Below are 27,581 nucleotides of genomic sequence, written 5' to 3' on the forward strand. Positions count from 1 at the left end.
CTTGAGCCAGTGATGAGATTTGAACCGCTGACCTTCAGATCTATAGTCAGTTTCAGTGGCCTGCAGTACAGCACTCTACCTGCTGCGCCACCCCAGGATGTTCCAGTCTCATAGCTCTTTGGACTGGGTTGAATTTTCTGAGGATCCGCCTCCCTGGTGACGTTTCCTCAGTCATTCAACTCAGTTCTCAGCTCATGGACACTTTTTCCTTCAGCTCCTGAGAGCTTGAGGATTGTTTAATTTTTCCAACTTTTCCTGGACTTTCTCTGGGGTTTTTTTCTTTTATTCCTCCCTTGGAATGACATTTTTGTTTCCCTTTGATCAAGATTGTGAGATTGGAAGTGGCTCTGAGTACCTGCTTTGGGCTGCCTTCAGGTGCCCGAGCAGGCAACCTTTATTGCCTTGTGGGCTGCGGGAAGTGTGCTGAGGAGCAGGGTGGTTTAAGATCTTTGCCCTGCTCAAGGTTGATCTATAGACCTGGTGTCAGAGCAACTTTAACCTGTTTTTCAGCCGGCGACTGCAGCCTCTATTTTCATCGCCCTCGCAATTCCCCGGCAGTGAAAGGACTGGCCATTTTCAGTTACCTTCTGTTGTACATACTCCTGATCAGTTGGAGGATGATGAAGATATTGAGGACTCGGATTCAGATAGTGTTTATGAATTAGTGGGGCGCCCAGGGTTACAGGTAGTCGAACAGGTGGGAGGCCAACCAAAGGATGGGGCTATGAGTTCAGGATCTAGCGAGGGAGAATCAGACGCTCGCTGGGTTAACCCTAAATTCAGAAGGGCCCAAAAACGTAGAGAACAGAGGTCTGGAAGAAGATATGAAGGCGAGGAATGGGTTAAATACTGTAGTGATGTATTTGGCACATCAGGGGGTCAGTGGAGAAGAAGGGTGGAGTTTCAACGTTGCCGAAGGGAAGATGGATGTGTTTCTTGCCGCTCTCAAGTAAGCAAAAGGATTCTGTGTTGTTAACAGTTAGTTCTGCTGTTTTTCAAAGTCATGCTGTTAGGAAAATAAATCTTGTTAAGTGGAGCAGGAGAAGGAATGTGAGGAATGCAGCTAAGAGAGATAACGGACCGAGTGCCTGTAGGGAATGTGTTTGAATTACAGGAGAGCAGAGAAATAAATGGAGTTTCTTTATTCATGAAATGATGCATTTAATAAGAGTTATTTGTAATTGCTAAATTTCTACCAGAAACCAGAACACCTTCTGCCTTTTGCTAGCAGCCATGGGCTGCAGGATTGGGATCATCGATGGCATTGATCCAGTCTGTGAAGGACCTTCTGGTGTGCAGCTGTGTTTAACATGCTCTGCCATTGAGATTGCTGCAGGGTAGCTTGTTTTTTTGGCACGGACACCATTTTGAGACCTAATGGTCACTCAACTTGCCTCGAGGACATGGCCATCATTTTGATTTCACCTTTCAGTGCAAACACCATTTGGGGAAGCAATTGCCAGCTCAAATTTGGCTGTGTGCCCTTCTTTGTAGTTTTTATTTTTTATTTATTTTGTCCAATATAAATTGAAAGTTAAAGAGAATAAAAATGTGTAGTAGTAAATATCAGGGAAGGGATAGAAGAAGAGATATGAGAATAGAATACATCAATGAAGAGTAGAGGAAGGATATATGGATGGGAGAAAAGATATATAAAATATAGGAGAGATAATTGGACAGGGGACGGAAGGCACACTAGTGCACTCCTGCTCGCCCTGTAGTTTTTATTTATTTGTTTGTTTGTTTATTTGTTTATTTGTTTTGTCCAATACACAATGAGGGTTTTAGTGGGTATATATCTATATACACATAGTAAAATACATGATAGAAACATAGAAACATAGAAGTCTGACGGCAGAAAAAGACCTCCTGGTCCATCTAGTCTGCCCTTATACTATTTGCTGTATTTTATCTTAGGATGGATATACAGTATGTTTATCCCAGGCATGTTTAAATTCAGTTACTGAGGATTTATCTACCACGTCTGCTGGAAGTTTGTTCCAAGGATCTACTACTCTTTCAGTAAAATAATATTTTCTCATGTTGCTTTTGATCTTTCCCCCAACTAACTTCAGATTGTGTCCCCTTGTTCTTGTGTTCACTTTCCTTTTAAAAACACTTCCCTCCTGGACCTTATTTAACCCTTTAATATATTTAGATGTTTCGATCATGTCCCCCCTTTTCCTTCTGTCCTCCAGACTATACAGATTGAGTTCATTAAGTCTTTCCTGATACGTTTTATGCTTAAGACCTTCCACCATTCTTGTAGCCCGTCTTTGGACCCGTTCAATTTTGTCAATATCTTTTTGTAGGTGAGGTCTCCAGAACTGAACACAGTATTCCAAATGTGGTCTCACCAGCATTCTATATAGCGGGATCATAATCTCCCTCTTCCTGCTTGTTATACCTCTAGCTATGCAGCCAAGCATCCTACTTGCTTTCCCTACCGCCTGACTGCACTGTTCACTCATTTTGAGATGAAGGTTATAGAGGAGATACTCATAGTAAAATATATCTAAGAAATAATAGAAAAGAAGATATACCGTGTTTCCCCGAAAGTAAGACAGTGTCTTACTTTCTTTTTATCCCCAAAAACCCCACTATGTCTTACTTTCGGGGTATGTCTTATATTGGAAAAAACGGTGCGCGCTGGAGTCAGAAAAAGACATAGACAGACGGGGAGGGAGCCGGCCGGCCGGCGAGGCCCGGAGTGCGCTGCCAGCTGGGAAGGAAGGAAGGAGGGAGGGAGGCGGCCCCCGCCACCGCTGCTTTCCCCGCCGCGCCGCTCCCAAGCGCCTTCCTCGCCCTCGCCGCCGCCACCTTCTCGCTCTCCAGGTCCAGCTAGATGAGAGGCGATGGCAACGGCAGCGGCTGCGCGGTTCCCGTTAAGTTACCTCGTTGAACAGGAAGGTAGCGCTGGAGTCAGAAAAAGACATAGACAGACGGGGAGGGAGCCGGCCGGCCGGCGAGGCCCGGAATGTGCTGCCAGCTGGGAAGGAAGGAGGGAGGGAAGCAGCCCTCGCCCCCGCTGCTTTCCCCGCTGCGCCGCTCCCAAGCGCCTTCCTCGCCCTTGCCGCCTTCTCGCTCTCCAGGTCCAGCTAGATGAGAGGGAGGCGGCAATACCCCCGTGTTTCCCCGAAAGTAAGACATATGTCTTACTTTTGGGGTACGGCTTATATTAGCCGACCCCCCTGAAACCCCCGATACGTCTTACAATCGGGGGTGTCTTACTATCGGGGAAACAGGGTAGTAATAGAACATATCAATGAAAGAGTAAAAGAAGAGATATAGGAATAGAAGAAAGGTATAGGAGATATAGGAGAGCAATAGGACAGGGGACGGAAGGCACTCTAGTGCACTTGTACTCGCCCCTTACTGACCTCTTAGGAATCTGGATAGGTCAACTGTAGATAATTTAAGGGTAAAGTGTTGGGTTTTTTAAAAAAAATATATCGAGCAGTGCCTTCTAGCCAGTTTGCCACCAGCCAAAACTAGCCTCACAGTACCATTTATTTGTTGGATACAGCAGAATTCAGCTGTTTGGCTTCTGAGAACTCCATCCTGGATTGTTGCCCATTACTGCAGGAGAAGGAGTTCCTGATTGCAACTATACTCTTTCCCCCATCTTTGCAGGAGCAGCAGCATTTTGCATGTCTGCCTTTTTCTAGTGGCCTGTACAAATTCTCTTTGCAGGTTTGGTTCCCTTTGCTTCCCAGTCCACTCATTGACTAGCCAGGCCTGTGGCCTTGCAATCAGACCACCCGTCTGAGTGGATATTCATGGACTGAACCAGCACCAGCTGTTATGCTGGTCATTTGGCCTTATTAAATTTATCTCTTTTCCCTGTTATTCTTCAGAATGGACAGGGAGGCTACTCCCCCTCGCATCACAGGACGTCTTGGTCCCCCTCCACCTCTGAAAGTTCAGCCAGAGTCCCAGTTAGTGCTCAATCTATCAGCCTAGTGGCTGCAGAGAAGAACAAGGCAAAGGCTCCAAGGCAAAATGTCCAGAGTGGGGCAGAGGGTAGCTCATAAGCAGCAGAAGGCCCTGGAGAAGGAGTTGCCAAGGACCGAGGTGGCCTCTGGGGGGCACTCTTCAGGAGATCGTTGGAACCTGCTGCCAGTCACTAAGGAGCTTCTTGAACGGGCTCAGTTTGGTGGGGCTACGACCCGACCCTCCTCCGGTGTCTCTGCCTACTCAGCCACTCCAACTTGTGGAAAAGGAACCTGTTTCACAGGGGGTGCTGCCTACCTGGATTGGTTTAGTATCTATGTGTAAGCAAGCTTTACTTCATATATTTTTTAATTTTTTAAAATTTATTTTATTTTGTCCTATACACAATAAGACACAATGAAGGTTATAGAGGATATAGTAGAGAAGAAATACAAGATATAGGAAAGACTATAGGACAGGGGACGGAAGGCACTCTAGTGCGCTTATGTACCCCCTTACTGACCTCTTAGGAATCTGGAGAGGTCAACCATGGATAGTCTTAAGGGTAAAATGTTGGGGATGATACTACGGAGTCCGGTAATGAGTTCCACACTTCAACAACCCGATTACTAAAGTCATATTTTTTACAGTCAAGTTTGGAGCGGTTAATGTTAAGCTTGAATCTGTTGTGTGCTCTTGTGTTGTTGTGGTTGAAGCTGGAGTAGTCTTTGACAGGCAGGAAATTGCAACATATGATCTTGTGGGCAATACTTAGATCATGTTTAAGGCGTCGTAGTTCTAAGCTTTCAAGACCCAGGATTGTAAGTCTAGTTTATAGCTAAAGTTTGTTTCTGTAAATAGAAGAGTAAGACAGAAGATATTTTGCTTGTACTGAAGAGTAAAACTGTTTACTACTGTTTTTCTACAAAAGTGTCTTCATTATTTATCTGCACTGGTTTCTAAATTGCCACACAATACATTCTGGTACCCAGACAAGTCCGATCCAGCTGCTATGTATCTCAGTATATCCGGACAGATAGCACTGGGATAGGCTATGCAAAAGTTCCAGCCTTGCCATGCAGTCAGGCAGTAGGGAAAGCAAGTAGGATGCTTGGCTGCATAGCTAGAGGTATAACAAGCAGGAAAAGGGAGATTGTGATCCCGCTATATAGAGTGCTAGTGAGACCACATTTGGAGTACTGTGTTCAGTTCTGGAGACTTCACCTACAAAAAGATATTGACAAAATTGAACGAGTCCAAAGACGGGCTACAAGAATGGTAGAAGGTCTTAAGCATAAAATGTATCAGGAAAGACTTAATGAACTCAATCTGTATAGTCTGGAGGACAGAAGGAAAAGGGGGGACATGATCGAAACATTTAAATATGTTAAAGGGTTAAATAAGGTCCAGGAGGGAAGTGTTTTTAATAGGAAAGTGAACACAAGAACAAGGGGGCACAATCTGAAGTTAGTTGGGGGAAAGATCAAAATCAACATGAGAAAATATTATTTTACTGAAAGAGTAGTAGATCCTTGGAACAAACTTCCAGCAGACGTGGTAGATAAATCCACAGTAACTGAATTTAAACATGCCTGGGATAAACATTTATCCATCCTAAGATAAAATACAGGAAATAGTATAAGGGCAGACTAGATGGACCATGAGGTCTTTTTCTGATGTTAGACTTCTATGTTTCTATGTTCCCAAGCAGTGTGAGAGAAACAGTTGCAATTGCCTTTTGCAGGCAATTTTCCTGGCTATTTTTTCCCACTTCGGAGAAATACTTTCTGTGAAGCACTTTGGGCCTTCTTGTCGGAGGTAATCTTCTAATGCTCAAGCCTGTAGTATTGTCGTACAAGTCTGCCACATGCAGCTTTCCTCCGAGCGCCCGCCCACGCACCAGCTCTCTTGGTGTGATGTCTTCTGTGTATGTGTGCGTGTACGTGCGGTATAATTAGCCGTTGGTTAGAAAGGGTGCCGCAGGAATCAGTTTGAAAACAACACATTGCTACAAATGTATAATGAAGTTCAATTAGCACAAATGGTTATAAAAGAGGCAGTTTATGGACTACTGGTTGGGAGGTGGCAGGATTATAATTGGAAAAGTACCAGTGACTCTTTCCTTATTATTCTCTGGCCCACCTCCCACCCAAATGTCAGGAATAAATTAGAATTAAAGCAAGTGCTGAGAACAGTGCTGTCTCTGACAAGTAGCAGTTTAAGAAGCCACCTTGCAATGAATCTTCCTCTCTGGTTTGGTGAGGCTAAGAAATGGCTCTGTTTAGAAAGCAAATGCTGGGGAATATCCTATTTTATTTTTATTTATTTATTTATTTGTCCAATACACAATACATATGGAAGGGAATAGACATGAAGTCTGGCGGGACCCAGGGGAAGAGCCTTCTCTGTGGCGGCTCCGACCCTCTGGAACCAGCTCCCCCCTGAGATTAGGATTGCCCCCACCCTCCTTGCCTTTCACAAACTCCTTAAAACCCACCTCTGCCGTCAGGCTTGGGGGAACTGAAACATCTCCCCCTTCCCCATGTTGTTTTGGTGTTAGATTGATTGTGTGCTTGTTTTTTAATATTCTGGGGTTGTTTTTTATGAATTTTTTAGCTTAAAATTGTAATTGGATTGGTGGGTATTGGATTTGCTATTATGTATTGTTTTTACTTTGTTGTGAGCTGCCCCGAGTTTGCGGAGAGGGGCGGCATATAAATCCAATAAATCTAAATCTAATCTAATCTAATACAGTACTGTATATATAAAGATAATATGTAAAAATAGAAGAGAACATATATGAAAGGAAGAAAATATATATGATATATGAGATAAAGGAAAGACAATTGGATTGGGGACAAAAGGCACACTAGTGCACTTATGTACGCCCCTTACTGGCCTCTTAGGAACTTGGAGAGGTCAATCGTGGATAGACTAAGGGAGAAATGTTGGGGGTTAGGGGTTGACACTACTGAGTCCGATAATGAGTTCCACGCTTTGACAACTCAATTGTTAAAGTCATATTTTTAACAGTCAAGTTTGGAGCGGTTAATATTAAGTTTGAATCTGTTGTGTGCCCTTGTGTTGTTGCGGTTGAAGCTGAAGTAGTCATTGACCTGTAGGACGTTGCAGCATATGATCTTGTGGGCAATACTTCAATCGCGTTTTAGGCGCCGTAGTTCTAAGCTTTCTAGACCCAGGATTGTTAGTCTAATTTCGTAGGGTATTCTGTATCCTGTCACGCCGAAGCCATAATTTTGAGTTAGAGACATTGGCCTGCCGCAAGTAGAAAAGTACTGTGGGAATTGGGGAGGGGTGATTGCATGAGATGGAAAGATACCAGCCACAGCAAATTCTTTCCAGTGATTCAAGGTCATCCTTTGTTCAGCACCAGCCGGAAGTACAGGGGAGGATCTTGGATGTTGAGAGAACTGGAGTGGTCCATGTGATGAACTTGTGGGTGTGGGGACGAGGGATGAACCTTACCCTGAGTGGAGAACTGTAGGAAAAGTTAATATTGAGTTGACTATAGTTTGAAACCAACATGGCTGTCAATAATTTGGAATTTGAAAGAAGGCCAAGGCTTGGACTCTGATTTATATCTCGGATGTTATTTGGAACGCTGACATAGGTAATGTCTGGGATTAGGGGACGGATGCTTTTAACTTGCATGCCTTGGACAACATGCCTTTTGTTGTTTTGTTTTTTATGAATATTTTTATTAATTTTTATAGTATCAATAACAATAGAACATACACACAACATATAACAATGTGCTCAGTGTTTAAGTGCCCACCACCAGACAACATCCGCACCCCTGCACCAAAATGGGGGCATATTTTGTGTATACAATTTTAACTCAAGAGCAATATATCTATTTACATAAAGTGATTCTAATTTATTCTTTATAGCTTGGTCTCAAATTCTACTGACCCCATCGTCTGCCTTTTGCTGTTTATATGCTAACACTTTTAGACATGATTACTTACTAATTACTGTACCATATACTATTCTATGGTTTTATTTTATACCCGTCTTGAGGTTGAATTGCAAAGCCATCTAATGAATCTTGCCAATGGCCCTAAGAGAGGATTTTAAATCTGAAAGAAATGTAAATTTAACTCTTGCTGTTAAGTGTTTCTCAGATTTTTAGTACTGTATTTTGTAATAGCCAAGAATTTGTAGTTCTCCGTACTGAAGGAGCGGGTCCAGCAGTCACATGGGTTGCTCATGTCCAATCCGGTGGAACTGAGCCTAGTGTTAAAAAAGCTTGCTGGATCCGCCCCTTCCCCAGAATTCGCTCAGTTCTCGCATCCAGCGGAATATATGTGAATAGCTCGTTCATCACTAACACCTTCCCTTCGTTCTATCCTTCCAAACAGTAAGGAATCCCAAATCAAGGTTCCTTCTCCAGTTACTATTTTTCCCTCTCAATTGTTCAAATCTCTCCTTCTCAAGGCTAGAGTTTCCACAGGGCTAGCGGCACAAGAGAAGCAGGCCACTACATCCACTGACCCTCCGGAGGAGAACTTACCCTACTTCACAGAGGAACAGGAGGATAACGAGGTAATCCCTATGCCAAAATTGTTTAAAGATGCTTTGCTTAAGCAGTGGGAGTTTCCAGCATCAGGGCTTAACCCCACCACCAAAGACAAAAGATTGTATAAATTATCCCCCTCTTATGAGGATCTCTTATCCTGCCCTAAGCCTGATGAACCGGTCAAAACCCTACACTCTGCGGCTGCAGTTCCAGGCGAAGCAGAAGAGGTTCTCCGCCCAGAGGACAAGAGGATTGAACAGATGCTCAAGAGAGGGTTCACCGCAGATTCCTGGGCTATTAAAAGCTCCGCATCTGCTTCCTTTTTTTCTAGAGCCATGCTCCTATGGCTTCGTCAACTTCAACAACATATTCCCCCCGATGACTTAAGAGGTCAACAGGACTTCAACAAGGTATTTGCGGCCGCCCAATACGTGGCTGATGCCACACTGCAATCCACCAGATTCGCAGCCAAGTCCATTGCGGCTTCCACAACGGCCAGAAGACTCCTCTGGCTTCGCCCGTGGCAGGCAGGAGTACGTCAGAAGTGGCAGTTAGCTTTAGGTCCATTAAAACGCGACCTCCTATTTGGAGATCTCCTAGACCCACTCCTAACTGAAACCACGGACAAGAAAAAAGTATTGGGCCCGACTACCAAAAAGACCACTAAAACGCAGTCCTTTCGTCGACCGGGGCGCCAACAAGATCAGGCGCCCACTTACCAGAGGAATCCAGGTCAGTACTCCCCTCGTTTTCGTTCCCAAGGTAGGAACTCCAGGGGTAAGGGATACTGCTACCAGAGAGGAGCGTCCTCTAACAGGGCTTCTAAAAAGCCCAGATGGTAATCCCCCTTCGGTCCCCATAGGGGGGCGCCTGGCTTACTTCTCCTCTAGCTGGCGCCAATCTTCCAAGGACCCCTGGGTCATTGATACAGTTCAAAAAGGTCTCCTTTTAGAGTTTATTTCTCCCCCCCCCCCCAAACGTTTTATTTCCTGCCCTTCTCCCAGTACTCCCTCTGCTCATACCCGGATGGAGGAAGCCATCTCCCATTTATTATCCATTAGAGCCATCCAGCCGGTCCCCTCCGGTCAGAGAGGCCGGGGTTTTTACTCCATCCTCTTTATGGTCCCTAAGACCTCCGGAGGTTGGAGAGCTATCTTGGACCTCAAAAGGCTGAATTTATTCATCAAATATAGAAAGTTCAAGATGCATTCCCTGTCATCTATCTTAGCAGCTATTCATCCGGGGGACTTCATGGCTTCCTTAGACCTCACTGAGGCCTACCTCCATATCCCCATTGCCAAATGCCACAGAAAATTCTTACGTTTCTCCTTCCAGGGCAGACATTTCCAGTATAGGGCTATGCCATTTGGTCTCTCCTCGGCCCCTAGAGTCTTCACTAAGCTTTTGGGGTCCCTGGCGGCCTATATCCGGGCCAAGCCCATCCACATTTTATGTTATTTAGATGACATTTTAGTTCATGGAAATTCTCTAGAGGAAGTAAAGGTAAACCTTTCTGTCACCATGTCAGTTTTACAGACCCATGGCTTTTCTATTAACTTTGATAAAAGCCACCTTCAGCCTTCTACTTCCATATTGCATCTGGGATCTATCATTAATTCAGAATCCTCCCAAGTTTTCCTCTCCCCTGAGAGGAAACATAATATAGGGGAGTTGATTTCTCGCATTTTACCCCTGCAATCAGTCTCCATAGTCACCTTGTCCTCCCTTTTGGGTAAAATGGTGTCGTGCATAGGCATCATTCCCTGGGCTCGTCTCCATGCCAGGGAACTACAGTGGCTCCTATTACCCTTTCAGAGATCGGGGCTCAGCAACTCAAGTCGCCGCATTGCCATTCCATCGATGGTTCGCAGATCTCTCAGGTGGTGGATGTCTCCGGCCATGGACAAAGGATCCCCTTTCAGGTCCCCGGACCAATTCGTCATCACCACAGATGCCAGTCTATCAGGATGGGGCGCCCATGCCCAAGGGATGATAGCCCAGGGCACGTGGTCACCGGAGGAAGCTTCCAGGCCAATCAATTGGCTAGAGTTAAGAGCCGTATCCCTGGCTCTAAAACAGTTCAAGCCTCGCATCCCCAACCGGCACGTTCTCATTCTCACCGACAACATAGCCACAAAAAGCCACATCTGCAGACAGGGGGGCACGAGATCCAAGGCTCTCATGAGGGAGGCCCTCAAGTTAGGCCTTTGGGCAGAAAAACACCTTCAGTCGCTCCTAGCCGATCACATCTCGGGGAGCCTCAACGTCCAGGCGGATTGGCTCTCTCGAGCAACGATAGACCCAGGAGAGTGGAATCTACATCAAGACCTGTTCCATCAAATCAGCCTCAGATTCGGCCTACCAGTGCTGGATCTCTTTGCGACCGAAGCGAATGCCCAACTCCCTCGATTCTTCTCCAGGTTTCCATCCCCGGGAGCAGAAGCAACCAATGCCCTCAGGAGCCCCTGGCCCCCAGGACTCCTGTATGCATTCCCTCCAATTCCAATTCTTCCGGACGTGATTCACAAGGTCCTCATCGAGAGGGCCCGAGTAATCCTAATCGCCCCTCATTGGCCCCGCCGGCCCTGGTTCGCGGATCTCCAACAGCTGTCCGTCCAGGACCCCTGGCGACTCCCCGTTTCGGGGGATATGCTACGGCAGGGGGCCTCATTCCATCCAGACCCGGAGTGGTTCCACCTCACCGCCTGGCTGTTATCAGGAGAGACTTAGAACTGCGTGGACACGACCCCGACACAGTGGAGGTCATCTTAAAGGCCAGAAGAGGTTCGACCAATCGAATCTACGACCATACATGGTCCAAGTTTCACCAGTGGTGTCTACAGGAAGGTTTTTCCCCCCCTGTGCATTCCCATACACAGGATCATTTCCTTCCTTATGCAAGGTTTCCATCAAGGCCTTTCCACCAGTACTCTCCGTCGTCATCTGGCGGCCATTTCCTCTGTCCTAGCAGGGCCCCGCAGACAGCCTCTCCGTTCCTTCCCAGAAGTTCAGGAATTCCTCAAGGGTATAGCCAACCTCAGACTTTCTAAGGTCCACAGATATCCATCCTGGGATTTGCCACGGGTTCTCCATTCCCTCACGCAGGCACCCTACGAACCCCTAAAATCTGCGTCCCTCAGGTACCTATCCTTTAAGGTAGCATTCCTGGTGGCAATTACTTCTGCCCGACGCATTTCGGAGTTGGCTGCCCTTTCAATCAGGCAGGACCTCTGCCAATTCCATCAGGACAAGGTAGTCTTACGACTGGACCCCACCTTCTTACCTAAGGTCAGTTCCATGTTCCACAGAACCCAAGATATTGTCTTACCTTCTTTCTGCCTCCAACGGGACCATCCCTTGGCAATTAGATGGCACACCCTGGACCTCATTAGAGCGCTGAGGATCTATATCCAACGCACAGGACCCTTTCGGAGGTCGGAAGCACTTTTTGTAGCCTATCACCCCAGAGTCATAGGTACCAAAGTGTCTTCAACAGTGATAGGCCGTTGGATCAGAGGGACTATCTCTAAGGCCTACGAGTCGGCCTCCCTCTCAGTTCCAAAGAACATCACAGCGCATTCCACCAGGAGCGCAGCCACTTCGGCCGCTTGGGCGACTCAAGCCCCGTTGGAGGAGGTCTGCAAAGCAGCCACTTGGGCCTCGCCAAATTCCTTCATCAGGCACTACAAGATTGACTCTTACGCCTCAGCGGACGCTGCCTTCGGCAGAAGGGTACTCCAATCCGTTATCTCTCACGATAGCAATCTAATCCCACCCTAGGGACCAATCTATTGGGTATGTCCCATGTGACTGCTGGACCCGCTCCTTCAGTACGGAGAATAGGCGTTGATTGCTTACCTGAACGCCTCTTCTCGTACGGTGAGCGGGTACAGCAGTCACTTCCCGCCCTTGTATGTGTCTTCTATACCTTCTATAACCTTTCTTTCCTCTAACAATGAGAGTTGAACACTAAAGAGCTTCACATCTGAGCCTAGTCTACGGATTCGCGAATTCTGGGGAAGGGGCGGATCCAGCAAGCTTTTTTAACACTAGGCTCAGTTCCACCGGATTGGACATGAGCAACCCATGTGACTGCTGTACCCGCTCACCGTACGAGAAGAGGCGTTCAGGTAAGCAATCAACGCCTATTTTCCCTGAATTGTATGCATACATGGCCAGTGTTTTAAGTATGTGATGAGATCATTAAAGGCACAGAACATGGGTAGGTGGAGATTAATAATAATAATAATTAATAGTAATAATAATTTATTAGACTTGTATGCCGCCCCTCTCCGAGGACTCGGAGCAGCTCACAACAAATAATACAAATACAAATCTAATATTAAAAACAGTTATAAAAAAACCATTATAAAAAAGTAGTCATACAGCCAGACAAACCATGCATAAAATAAGACAGCTAGGGGTATCAATTTCCCCAAACCTGGTGACATAGGTGGGTTTTCAAGAGCTTGCGGAAGGCAAGGAGGCTGGGGGCAGTCCTAATCTCCAGGGGGAGTTGATTCTAGAGGTCCGGGACCGCCACAGAGGGACCGCCACAGAGAAGGCTCTTCCCCTGGGTCCTGCCAGATGACATTGCTTTGTCAACGGGACCTGGAGAAGACCCACTCTGTGGGACCTAATCGGTCACTGGGATTCATACGGCAGAAGGCGGTCCCGAAAGTAGACAATCTGATTTCTTTATTAATTGGTAAATCTGTCTTTGGAGAATCTCAGTCATCCAATTCATGGTGGTCTCAACTCTCAAGGGTGCTTTTTCAAGAGGCAATTGGACTGTCTTTCACTTCTCATCCAAGACTCTGACTCATGGTGGGGAAGAGAAAGATTTATATTCCTTGTAGGCAGCTGGTCATATGCATTCTTTTAAAACAGTGGTTCTCAACCTTTCTAATGCTGCGACCGCTTGATACAGTTCCTCATGTTATGGTGACCCCCGACCATAAGTCTAGCACCAATTCTCCCAACAGATCTTTAAGCTGATTGGCCAGAAGTTCAGAGGGACACCCCCACTGTAAACACCTGATTTTAAAATTCCTTGCAAGGAGCCAGAATAGAAGCTTTAGTTCCTAACACCATGGGAAATTTGTCTTTTTCCATGGTCTTAGGCAACCCCTGTGAAACGATCGTTCGACCCCCAGAGGGGTCCCGATCCCAAGGTTGAGAACCACTGTTTTAGAGAGTCGTTGAGGCCAGGTGGAGGATTGTCTGTGTCCTCAGAGTAAACCTCCAAGTGGCTTCAACAATTCTCTAAAAAAAAGCAAATGTCAAGCTGTCTTCAAGGAGTATAAATCCTTCCATTCCCCACCATCTAGTCAGAGCTGAAGAAGCAGATTCATTTAACAACTGTGTTACTAACTTAATAACTCCAGTGATTCACTTAACACAAGTGGCAATAAAATTCATAAGATGGTGCAAAACTCACTTAACAAATTTATCACTTAGCAACGTAAATTCTGGCCTCAATTGTGGTCATAGGTTGAGTGCTTGTGGTCTTCAATTGTGGTCATAGGTGTGTGCTTGTGGTCTTAGTGGAAGAATAGAATAGAATAGAATAGAATTCTTTATTAGCCAAGTGTGATTGGACACACAAGGAATTTGTCTTTGGTGCAGATGCTCTCAGTGGACATAAAAGAAAAGGTACATTTGTCAAGAATCATGAGGTACAACACTCAATGATTGTCATAGGAGTCAAATAGGCAATGAGGAAACAATCAGTATTAATATAAATCATAAGGGTACAAGCAACAAGTTACAGTCATACGTCATAAAGATTTTTTAAAAGATTTTTTATGTTTATTAATTGGATTATTTGTATTGTTGTGTCTTTGTAGATGCTCTGAGCTGCCCTGAGTCCTCGGAGAGGGGCAGCATACAAATCTAAATGAATGAATGAATGAATGAATGAATGAATGAATGAATGAATGAATGGAGGGCGATGAGTTATAGAAACAATGAGAAGACTAATAGTAATAGTAATGCAGCCTTAGTGAATACTTTGATAGTAGTGAGCGAATTGTTTGTTTAGCAGAGTGATGGTTAAACTGTCCGGGGAAAAAACTGTCCTTGTGTCTAGTTGTCTTGGTGTGCAGTGCTCTATAGTGTCATTTTGAGGGTAGGAGTTGAAACAATTTATGTCCAGGATTTGAAGGGCCAGTAAATATTTTCACGGGCCTCTTTTTGACTTGTGCAGTATATGGGTCTTCAATGGAAGGCAAGTTGTCATAATTGTTTTTTTCTGCAGTTCTGATAACTGTAACTGTCAGTAGCTAGCTATTTCTAAAGTGTCTTTTCACTGGAAGCCCTGGTGGGCTTGCTCCCCAAATCGGCTGCTATTTTTGTAGCAATGTTGACAATAGTTGCTGATTACATTGTCCTTGAAGTCTCCACATGAAAGTCCATGTGCGGTAATATTACTGTACTTCATTGACAGTCTGAGCAGAAATGTCTTCATTTAAACACATACATGTGCACAGGTGGCTGAAGATTTGTTGCCGCTGAAAGACCCACAAGTTTTATGAAGTGGGATGCTGTGTTTGCATTAATGTATATTGTAAAACATTTCTTTCCGCAGTTTGCCTATTATGAAAACAGAGTAAAGGTTCTTGGTCATTAGCCAAAGCTGTATCTTAGGATTGCCATAGAAACAGTGCTCTGATTAGAAAAATAAAGCTAAGTTGTACATGTTTGTCTGCGGCTAACAGATATTGTTCACTTTCAGCTTTTAGTAGCCCAGATCAGTTAAGACCAGTGATCATATTATAGGCAACTGTGTTCTCTTTGCTGATGGTGTTAACTATTTAATACCACCGACGATACTGCTACCCTTCAAAAGGACCTTGACCATGTAGCAGAATGGTCAAACAACTGGCAGCTTCAAATTTCAACCAACAAATGCTCTGTCTTACATATTGGCAAAAATAATCAGAATACAAAATACAAACATGGAGGAAAGAAACTTGTAGATGGCCTTCACTCCATCAAATGCCTTGGAGAACTCATATCCAAATGGCGTAAATGCTAGAGCCCACTGTAACAACATTGCCAAAAAAGCACTAAGAGTTGTTAATCTAATCTTACATAGCTTCTTCTCTGGCAACATTGCACTGCTAATCAGAGCCTACAAAACATTTGTTAGACCAATTCTAGAATACAGCTCACCTGTCTGGAACCCGCACTGCATATCAGACATTAATACAATCAAGAGAGTTCAGAAATATTTCACAAGAAGAGTCCTTCACTCCTCCGCTTGCAACAAAATACCTTATTCAACCAGACTTGAAATACTGGAATTAGACAATTTACAACTACGTCGCCTCTGAAATGATCTAAATATAGTTCATAAAATCATCTACCAAAATGTCCTTCCTGTTAATGACTACTTTACTTCAACCACAGCAATACACAAGCACATAATAGATTCAGACTAACTGTAAACCACTCTAAACACTGTGTCATAAATCTGAACCAGTTGCCAAGCATCTGAATTTTGATCACAAGATCATGGGAATGCAGCAAAGGTCTTAACTGTGAAAAACAGTTACAAGTCACGTTTTTCAGTGTCATTCCAACTTTGAAGCTGAGGACCACCTGTATATCCAATAGCTGTGGAGTTAAACATCATCGCCAGTTTGAGGAAGACTGCGCTAGTTGTAGGCTTTCAGAAATTGCATTCTCCATTTTTCATTGTGGTTCATTGCAAATTATGATGGGATGGCGGAAGTGATTATTCTCATCACAATGCCCAAGTAATAGCTGTATGTCTATAATTTCATTTGGGATCTCGTGTAGTATCCTCCCTTCTTGTTTTTCCCCCCCGTAATACCATTATTAGTTGAGCTGGCTTGGAAAGGAGTCCCTGTCCTTGGGGTCCTTGAACATCTATGGTTGAGGATGGACTAGAACAGTGATGGCAAACCTATGGCACAGTGCCACAGGTGGCACGTGGAACCATATCTGCTGGCACGTGAGCCATTGCCTTAGCTCAGCTTCAATGTCCATGTGTGTGCTGGCCAGCTGATTTTTGGCTTGCACAGAGGCTCTGGGAGGGCATCTTTTGTTTCCAGAGAGTCTCCATGGAGATGGGGGAAGGCATTTTTACCCTTCCGCGGCTGCAAGGAAGCCTTTGGAGCCTAGGGAGGGCAAAAAATGAGCCCATCAGAAGTTGGGAAACAGGCCATTTCCGGCTTCCAGAGGACCTCTGGGGAGCGGGGGGAGCTGTTTTTGCCCTCCCAAGGAATTGAATTATGGGTATGGGCGCGATAGCATGCACGCACACACTTTCGGCACCCGAGGAAAACAAAGTTTGCCATCACTGGACTAGAACCTTTGCTCCTAAGTTAGCATCTTAACTGCTACAACTCACTCATTCGCCCTTCCTTGTGATCCAGTAAACACCCCCAATATCTGCATCAGTAGCAAAAGTTGCGCTGCGCATGCAGCTTCAGTTATCTTGCATGCGCGCATGCATTTTTGCTTCTGCACATGAGCAGGCAGCAAAATCTTATGAGGGGACGTGTGCGAGATTTTGGCAATTTTTTATTTGTGCGCATTTATTTATTTATTTATTTTATTTATTTATTTATTAGATTTGTATGCCGCCCCTCTCCGTAGACCCGGGGCGGCCAACAACAGTAGTAAACAGCATATAACAAATCTAATGATTTAAATAATTTAAAAACCCTTATTTAAAACCAAACATACACACAAACATACCATGCATAAATTGTATAGGCCTAGGGGGAAAAGGGTAGTTCAGTTCCCCCAAACCTGACGACAGACGTGGGTTTTAAGGAGCTTACGAAAGGCAAGGAGGGTGGGGGCAATTCTGATCTCCGGGGGGAGCTGCTTCCAGAGGGTCGGGGCCGCCACAGAGAAGGCTCTTCCCCTGGGTCCCACATATGTGTAAGCAAAAAAAAAATCGCCAAAAACTCTCTCTTACGTGCGTCCCCTTGTGTGATTTTGCTTCCTGCGCATGCACAGAAGCAAAAACACACTGGCACATGCACATGCGAGATAACTGAAGCTGCGCGCACCAGTAGCAGCAGGATTAGGAATCTGCCCCGATCTTCATGCTCATAATTTAGCAAATGGAGCTCATGCATTTCTGCCATTTATTTTTTTAGTACAGCCTCCATTGATTCTATTTGCTTTCTCTCATTTTATTCCCAGTTACTCCTGAAGCAATTGGGTTCCTCTCTGCTGTTGGGGTCTTTATAGTTCTCCTTGCAGTCCTCTCCCTCTTCATCAACAAGAAGCTCTGCTTTGAAAAGATTGGAGGTCTTCCCTGCTGGGAGCAACAAGTGAAGCACAAGCACTCCAAAGAAAATTCCGGGGTTCGGGAGGGTCTTGGTAAGTAATGTGCAGTATTCTGGCAACCACAGCATCAGCAGCAATAACAGTATCCTCTTGTGGATTTTAATAACTTATTTCTGTTTTGCTATTGATTGCATGCAAATGGCAAAACTTTAGCTTAGCCAGAACAGCTGCCTTAATGTTTCCCTAATACAGTGGTACCTCTACCTAAGAATGCCTCTACTTACAAACTTTTCTAGATAAGAACCGGGTGTCCAAGACTTTTTTGCCTCTTCTCAAGAACCATTTTATACTTACAAACCTGAGCCTCCAAAACTGTAACCGGAAAAGGCAGGGAGAAGCCTCTAGGAATCTCCTGGGAGGAAACAGGGCCAGAAAAGGTGGAGAGAAGCCTCCATGGAGCCTCTCAAGGAATCTCCTGGGAGGAAACAGGGCCTCCACCCTCCCCGTGGCTTCCCCAATCACACACATTATTTGCTTTTATATTATTCCTGTGGGGAAAAATGCTTCTTCTTACAAACTTTTCTACTTAACAACCTGGTCACGGAATGAATTACGTTCGTAAGTAGAGATACCGCTGTACTATAATATTTGCACTATAATCAATTTTTTCTCTTTCCAAAAATAAATCACAACATGCATCGTATTGCAGCTTATCTCTTTTTTAACCTGCAAGAATTTGGACACAAGGCAGGAGCCACCTGGATGATTCACAATTTTTCTTTCTGTGTGCTTTCTGCTTGGTGAAGATGCTAGGCTCTCTTCAGATTAAGATGTATGTTTGTTTATTCATGTTAGAAGCATCACAATTAAAATAAGACATACTACGCAACATAACATTTAAAATATTAAATTAAGATGTATATGGAAAGGATATGGTTAGTGTTTATTTGTTTGTATGTATGTATTTAAGTATCCTATCTATCATTTACCTACCTACCTACCTCTCTCTATCAATCTATCTATTTGTCTGTCTATTCTTTCTTTCTTTCTACCTATCTACCTATCTACCTACCTACCTACCTATCTATCTATCTATCTATCTTTATCTATCTATCCATCCATCCATCCATCCATCTATCATCACATAATCATCATCTATCCACTCACACTCACTATATGCTTGTAGCATTTTTATCTGGGTTTACAAAACTTCCTCATTGGTTGTGTACAATATCATAGAAGAGTGCAATATTTTTTCACCATTAAAAAAGTTGAAATGCGGATCCCCAACCAAGTTTGAAAAGTTTGAAAAGTTGAGAAAATGGGAGCAGTACGAGAAATAAAAAACTGAGGCCTTTTATCCTCTTTTTGTGGCATGACACAATTGCAACCCAGAAGCTCCCAATTAATCATCATTTCCTGTTATATCAAGACCAAAATTAGTAACTTTGCCATATGCTAGTTAGGATCTGAAATCAGCCTTCAGAGACTAAGATTCTAGCTTGTTCTATCTTGTCAGTGATGGAAATCTATTAATAAGGCGAAATAGAAAGCTATAGTTAGTTGGATTTCTAAGCAATGTGCCGGTTGACCATTTTCTCTGGACCTTCCTGATTGGAATCACTTTCAAGGAGTATAGATGTTTGCGTCTGGAAAGTTTAGTGGGATTGGTTGAACTGCAGACAGATTGTCTGCTTTGCACGTACGTGCTAAAAATAGTATATTTAAAGTCTAACATATGTAATCGTGATAAATATAAAACTGGGTATACACATTTAACAGTACGTGAAAGAGGTGCTTTTCATGCATTGTAGATGTCTAGATACTGAGGTGTGTATGTGTGTGTGTGTGTGTGTGTGTGTGTGTCAGCAGTGAGTTCTAAAACCCGTTGCTACCAGTTCGCACGCCCACTTGCGACACTTCCTGGGTGGGCAGGCAGAGCTTTCTGCCTCTGTCACTATCTGTTCACAGAACTGGGCCAAACTGGGAGCAACCTACCATTGATTGATTGATTGATTGATTGATTGATTGATTGATTTGTCAAACAAGTACAGTGATACCTCGTCTTACAAACGCCTCATCATACAAACTTTTCGAGATACAAACCTGGGGTTTAAGATTTTTTTGCCTCTTCTTACAAACTATTTTCACCTTACAAACCCACCGCCGCAGCTGGGAAACCCCACCTCCGGACTTCAATGTTTTTATGATGCTGCAGGGGAATCCCAGCAGCATAAAAACGGGCACTTCGCTGGCAACGGAAGTCCGAAGGTGGGGTTTCCCAGTGAGGGGAGCCTCAGTGAAATCGCAGCATCGCAAAAACACAGAGGTCCAGAGGTGGGGTTTAGAGGACTTCGGTGTTTTTGCGACGCTGCAATTTCACTGATGCTCCCTTTGCTGGGAAACCCCACCTCTGGACTTCCGTTGCCAGCAAAGTGCTCGTTTTTGCGATGCTGGGATTCCCCTGCAACATCTCAAAAACACAGAAGTTCGGAGGTGGGGTTTCCCATGGAGGTGAGCCTCAGGGGAATCCCAGCAGCCCAAAAACGGGCGCTTCGGCTGGCAAAAGGGGTGAATTTTGGGCTTGCACACATTAATCTCTTTCCCATTGATTCCTATGGGAAACATTGTTTCGTCTTACAAACTTTTCACCTTAAGAATCTTGTCCCGGAACCAATTAAGTTTGTAAGACAAGGTATCACTGTATAATATTATAGTACATATTAACATAACATAAGTAGAAGGTAGTAATAGAAAGGATAATAAGACAGTAGGACAGGGACAGTAGGCATAAAAGTGCACTTATGCAGGCCCCTTACAGACCTCTTAGAAAAGGGGAGAGGTCGATTGTAGCTAATGTAAGGTTGAAGATTTTGGGGTTGGGGGAAGCAACAACAGGGTCAGGTAATGAGTTCCAGGCGGTGACCACTCTATTGCTGAAATCGTATTTTCTGCAGTCAAGTTTGGAGCAATTTACAATCAGTTTGTATCTATTATATGGTCTTGTGTTGTTGTTGTTAAAGGGGAAGTAGTCCCTGACATTATGATGTATGATTTTATGATGTGTGTGTGTGTGTGTGTGTGTGTGTGTGTGTGTGTAGAGTATGATCCTGGTCCTTGCCACCCCATAGCTTTAAACTTCTTTCTGGTTCTACAGTACTTGTGCTCAGCTTGTTTCTATTTTCTTCTCGGCTATAGTTCCAGTGTTACATAAAAATTGATATTCTTCTTTTAAAAATTTCCTTTGTGTGAGTATTGCAAGATCTTTTTTTATTCTTGACAAACAGCACGATGGAGGGGCCTTTCGAAATGACAGCATCTCTCCTTCCCTTGATGTGGGTGTTGACACTTTTTTGGAGCTGCCAGAGATGATCTTACAAACATATATTTACTGAAGCTTTTTAAAAAGTGAATGATTAATGAACAGGGGAAGTTTTAAAATGGAGTAAAGTGGGAAGGAGGAGGGGAATTCGTTTGCTTCCAAGCTGTAGTGATTTGCATTTGAAAGTGATTCTTTCACTTACATGTGATTGACAAATAAAACCTTGGAAATATGGTACTTATAAAGGAAAGATTTGTATTGATTCTAACCACAGCTTTCGAAAGCAGGTGGATTATACTAGCTGGGAGTTGGGGAAGGGAAAAGCAGAGCTCCAATTTGGATGCAAGTGATGTAGCACAGCAAAAGGAAAGTTGGCTGAAAAACTAGGTGTTGAGTGGGCTGCATTATTTTGAAAGGAGTTTTGGACTTTTGAAATTCTAAGTCACATCTATCAAGACCTAAATCGGACAGTGAAGTCAAGTTTTATTTGTTCACATTCCTGTCCATGCACTAAAACCAAAACGAAGAGGATCTTCTGTCAAAAGCAGGATGATTTCTGGGGAGCAATCACTCCCCTGCCTTAACCGTGCCATGTTTCATTTCCCCCCATTACTTTGACTGACTTCTGGTATGGATGCCCTCCAGATGTTTTTTGACATCAACTCATGAATCTCTTGCCAGGTCCCATTACTATGAATAGCAATTAAATGAATAGAAAGAATATTTTAAATGAATATTTTAAATGAATATTTTAAATGAATATTTTTATAAGTCATAAAAATAGAAAATGACTATCTACAATTGACCTCTCCCCCTTTCTAAGAGGTCTGTAAAGGGCGTGCATAAGCGCACCACTGTGCCTACCATCCCTGTCCTACTTTTTATCATTACTTATCTAATGTTTTATTTGTACAAATTATCACCCTATAATTGTTTGACAAAATAAATTAAATAAATAAATAAAAATAAATAAATGCATCCAAGCATTGAGCTTGACTCCTGGTGGCTACATGAATATGCCCATGTAGCAGAGGTGGATTCCTCCCAGTTTGCACTGGTTCTATACAACTGGTTACAAACCATTGGCGATGTCACAGAGCCGGTTCTGTTGGTGTTAGTCCATCTTTTTCTTTTCAGTTTTTTTTGGGGGGGGGGGATTTTTTGTGAGTTTTTGGCATTGCGTGGTAATGTCAGATTCTGTCAGACTCTGAGGAGCCAGGCCTCTCTGGATACCTTGGGACAATGGGGTTGCCAGCTGATGCAGGGAGTGAGACGGTGGGATAAAGTGACCTGGGTGAACCTGAGGAACCATCAGAGAGGGTTGATATAACAATGGGGGAGTGGTCCCAGTCAGAGGATGAAGAAGACATTAAAGTGGATAACCCACTCTTAGATGCTAGATATCGAAGTGGACAAGAAGCACTCACAAGAGTGTGCAACTATACATTCAGTCCCAGCTTTCCTCTTCACTTGACCTGAGGATTTCTGCATATGGGTTTGTACCAGTATTTTTCAAGTTTAAAGTTGTCCTATTAGAATGCATGCATTCATTAATGAGCATGCCAGAACCCCAGGATGGCATGGTTACTGTCTACCAAAGTAATCTGCTGCTTTTATCTCTTCAACCAAGTCTTCCATACTGGTTGGGATCAAATCTAGAGCCTTTTTATCTTTCGTTGTTCTCTCTTTAAAAAATGGACAAGTGTGAAAGAATTTTTGGGATCTTGGATTCTTGTCTGACTTGGTTTTCCAGGAAGAGCGCAAGTAGTTGAGGGGGCCTCTGTTGTTGGTGTGAGCCGCCCCGAGTCTCCGGAGAGGGGCGGCATACAAGTCTAATAAATAATAATAATAATAATAATAATAATAATAATAATAATAATTATTATTATTATTATTATTATTATTATTATTACAGTATTATTATTATTATTATTATTATTATTATTATTATTATTATTATTATGTCAGTACAACACAGCAAACGAGATCACTATGCTGGATTTCGTATTTCATCACCAGTCGGGCGCTTCCCAAGCACCTAGGACTGCGTGATGTAGTGGCAAATTATGTTTGCTGATCCCAGTAAAGCGGCCTTTTGCAATTGACAGATGGAGATTTTGTCAATTCCGATGGTTTTCAAATGTCCGCTGAGATCCTTTGGTACTGCGCCCAGCGTGCCAAGTACCACTGGGACCACTTTCACTGGCTTATGCCAGAGTCGTTGCAGCTCGATTTTTAGATCTTCATATTTCACTAATTTCTCTAGCTGCTTCTCCTCAATCAGCTAGAGAAATTAGTGAAATATGAAGATCTAAAAATCGAGCTGCAATGAATTATTATTATTATTATTATTATTATTATTATTATTATTATTATTATTATTATTGCATCTTGCATTCTGATCAATGAGGGCAATATCTAGAATGTTTGTTCAGCACAACAATTGACAGCATATATCAGAATAATATATTTGCTGTTTCCTCTTCTTTGTATTCTTGTTCAGTTGCTCCCATCTGGACCTTCAAATTGCATTCAAATTCCTGGATCTTGATAGATAACATTTATTTTCTTCGCATATAATGCCAGTCTTTCTCACCTTCCTTTTTGTCTGGCCTTTTGTATAAATTATGTTCTTCAGTCTTTGTGAAGCAAGTTTCATCCTACCAGTTGTCAGGAAAGTGTTTTAGGCTTCTTAATCCATAAACACATATCATGTGAATCCAGCTGTTACGGTTTACAAACCATCACTCGATAAATCGTGACTTAATATTAAATATGAGCCTGTTCAGTATCAGTTGTCAATGTCGGTTGAATGAATCTGCGTGAGGGGTGCCTAATCTCAGCTGCTTCTTTCTCAGCTGCAAATAACTTCGTTCTACAAATGCTGCAGGCAAGATGGATTCATAATAGCAGTTGACAGCTTGGATGACTTAATAGGTTGTATCCATAAGGATAGGCATAGCAAGAAATAGTTTGATGCTTGGAAGTTTTGTTTTGTTCCTCACGCAAGGTTTTAACAACATACTGATATGGGTACTTCGGCTTTTTTAAAAAAAAAATCTAATAGCAATACATAAGTATTGAATGTTCCATTGATTGGTATTGACGATTTATTCTAGCTGTTTCAATTTAATTGTTCTTAGGATGAAACTGCCTATATTAATCTGACCATAATTGCCTCCTGTCTCCTTATTATTTATTTATCTTATTAGATTATCTATCTATCTATCTATCTATCTATCTATCTATCTATCTATCTATCTATCTATCTATCTATCTAAATTATCTATATAGACTTGCAATAACTCATCAAGATAGGTTTTCTTTTAGCTCTTCATGGATTTGTTAGGATCTACCTTTCATGTGAAAAAATATGTGTGGTGAGATTTAATCAAGGCCTTTCCAAATGCATATTCATAATCATTTTCTGCTTTGATGCGTTTAGGGTAAAATCAAATACTGCCCGGGTTCTTCTTTTTCTTGGGTTCTATCTCCTGAGTCAGATTTAGTAATTAATAAAGACCATTGTTAAGAAGAACAGATGATTCAAACTAACTTCTTGTAATGCTTATTCTGTAGCTCACAGAGCATTGAATCTGATACACTGGCAAAGAGGAACAGCTGGAATTTATGACCATCACAGGTTTTGCTCATTAAATACATAAAGGCATGGCTACAGCGGATGTCTTAAGCTTCTTCCAGCCTTTTTCCTCCTGGATATCTCGAGTCTATGAGGCTTTCCAGCAAGCAGGAGAATCCTTATCTTCTTCTTTGAATAATCTGGGAAGCAAACCAGATCAAAATGGATTTGATGGGGAAGATGAGGATTTTGAGGACAGTGATGGGCTATATGAGCGCTACTCTCTAGGTTCAGATGATGACAGTACTTCGAGTCAGGAGAGCGAGAAATCTCATTACTCTTCCTCGTCCTGTCAAGAACTTGCTTCACTTGATGAATCTTCAGATCTTGATTTGCCTTGGTCTGAGCAGGGAGAAATCATCCCCCACACCTCGGAGGAGGAATACTTTGAGGATGACTCCCATGGAGATTACCAAAGTTACAAGAGTTATCAAGTCATGGAAACTCTCCCCACTATCCCTGAGGAGGAGGAACATCTCCACTCCAAGCAAATTAAGAACCTTTCCTGTAGCTGGGATGGTGAGTTTTTTATTCTCCTTTGACGGCATTACTCGCTCCAAGTCCTTGGAGAGGGGCGGCATATAAATCCAATTAATAAACGAATCAAATAAATTACATGTATCGATAATCTTCCATCTGCAAGGCTGGTCATCTGTACGTTTAGATGGCTACACGTTCTGAATTTCAAGAAGCAGAAGTTAAGAGTTTGATTTTTGTTTTCAGTGCACTGCCACCATTTGAAACTCTACAAGAAATGGGTAAATTTTTCAGAAACGCTGTGGGCGTTTACAATCCAAAAATATTTGGAAGATCTCTTTGAGCTATTTTTAAGGATTTGAAGGAAAGTTTCCACTTGTCAATTTTCTGTAAAAGAAATTACTCTGTCAGGTTACAGACAAAACAATATGGCTCTTCTCCTCTTGGAGCATTCAGTGGAGATCAGGATATCCTATGTGTAAGTCTTAACAGCAGTCAATTATGTCGTATTAAACACTCTACCTGAGGGGTTTAATTTCTACTTTCCTATCTTAACCAAGACTCGAGGGAGAAGAGTCTAAGCTGGCAATGGCTTGCATTTGGGTTGTCCTCACCTAATCATCCTAATTATTTAACGATCCCATAATCCCTTGTGGGGTGGAATCTGGGCAGCTGAATGGAACTAGCAGAGCATTTAATGGCTGGATGCCCTTCGTGTCATCAATGTGGAGCTTTGTTCAGCAGATACTGTATATTCTCATTGTGCCCAAAGAGAGAAATATCTGCCTCTACCAAGGATTGAAGCATAGCTTCCTGGCTGTGAGGCCACCATGCCACTCTGCTTTGTCCTTACCTGATGGAATTCAGTTGATGGAAACTGGTACTACCAGGATTGTCATCACTTAGTGATGCAAATTACAGTCCAATTTACCAATTTATTGAATACGCATAATCTTACTTAAGACCCATCTATGTCGCCAGGCATGGGGAAACTAGAATATGATGCCTCCCCCTTTTCTGACCATTAAATGTTTTGTGTGGATGTGATTGAGTATATTGGCTGTTTTTTTAAGTTAATGGGATTTTAGCTATAGTTCTTAACTATTAGATTTTTGCAGTATACATTGTTTTTGCATTATATGTTGTGAGTCGCCCCGGGTCCTCGGAGAGGGGCGGCATACAAGTCTAATAAATAATAATAATAATAATAATAATAATAATAATAATATAAGGGCAGACTAGATGGACCATGAGGTCTTTTTCTGCCGTCAAACTTCTATGTTTCTATGTTTCTATAATAATAATAATAATAATAATAATAATAATAATAATAATAATAATAATGTTCTCTGGGTTGCTCTCTGTATTGTATGTAAATATGCATATATTATACATGTTTTCTGGGAACCGGCTCGAAATACACCTTATAAGATACATGTTCAGTGATAACTATGGAAAACATCTTCAGAGAACTTTTTCTAAAACAATTTTAGAGGCCACAGAACAACCAGGTTTGGTCAATTAATACCACATCATATCTAATCAGATAATCTGTTCTTAACTAGATGCTATTGGAGCTAGGGAGAGGTAACAGTTCATAATATATAATACATATTCCATTAGCACTCCCACTTTTGGGGAGAAAGTTAGCATCTCTCCTCTCTCTCTCTCTCTCCCCCCCCCCCTCTCTCTCTCTCACACACACACACACACACACAAATACAAATAGTCCCCTGTAGGTTCCTAAGATCCAGTAGGTATCAACAATTAAAGTTCAAAGACAAGGCAAGTTCAAGGACCAACAATTCTTTATCAGGATTTCTATTTTAATCATTGAAGAACATGAGATTTTTTTTGAAAAATATCATTTCTCTTTTTGAGATAGGCTTGAATAAACTAACATTCTTTTTTCTGGTTTTGACTTTGGACAAAAATATTTACTTGCTTTCTTTGGGCAATAGCAATGGCAAAAGCATTTAGATTTATATACCTCTTCACTACAGCCCTCTCTAAGCAGTTTATAGAGTAAACATATTGCCCCCAACAATCTGGGTCCTCATTTTACCAACCTTGGCAGGATGAAAGGCTAAGTCAACCTTGAGCCTACTGAGATTCAATCTGCCAAACTGCTGGCAGCCGGTGATCAGCAGAAGTAGCTGGCAGTACTGCACTCTAACCACTGCACTACTGAGGCAAGTGGAAAACTCTACCTGTATCATCTCTGGAAGTTCTCAATCATCCAGGCCATGGTTTCCCCAAAGACGCTTTTTCCAAAAAGAATCTGGATTGTCTTGGGGTTTTTTCCCTTTGAAAACATTTTGCTTCTCATTTTGCAAAATGTTTCAAAGAAAAAAAAACAAGGAAGCCCAGTTGCCTTTTGGAAAAAGCAACTTTGG

At 42.8% G+C, this 27,581-nt stretch overlaps 1 protein-coding gene across 1 annotated transcript in view; it reads left to right on the forward strand.

Moving 5' to 3' along the window:
* Positions 1 to 27,581, forward strand: part of SYT16 (synaptotagmin 16) — a 147,992-nt gene that overhangs the window by 68,921 nt on the left and 51,490 nt on the right. Inside the window, 3 exon segments of the mRNA XM_070750983.1 lie at positions 17,660 to 17,839; positions 24,648 to 24,723; positions 24,725 to 25,227. Coding sequence (XP_070607084.1) covers positions 17,660 to 17,839; positions 24,648 to 24,723; positions 24,725 to 25,227 — 759 coding nt within the window.

Source organism: Erythrolamprus reginae, chromosome 1, assembly GCF_031021105.1.
Source record: "Erythrolamprus reginae isolate rEryReg1 chromosome 1, rEryReg1.hap1, whole genome shotgun sequence".
Classification (NCBI taxonomy): Eukaryota; Metazoa; Chordata; class Lepidosauria; order Squamata; family Dipsadidae; genus Erythrolamprus; species Erythrolamprus reginae.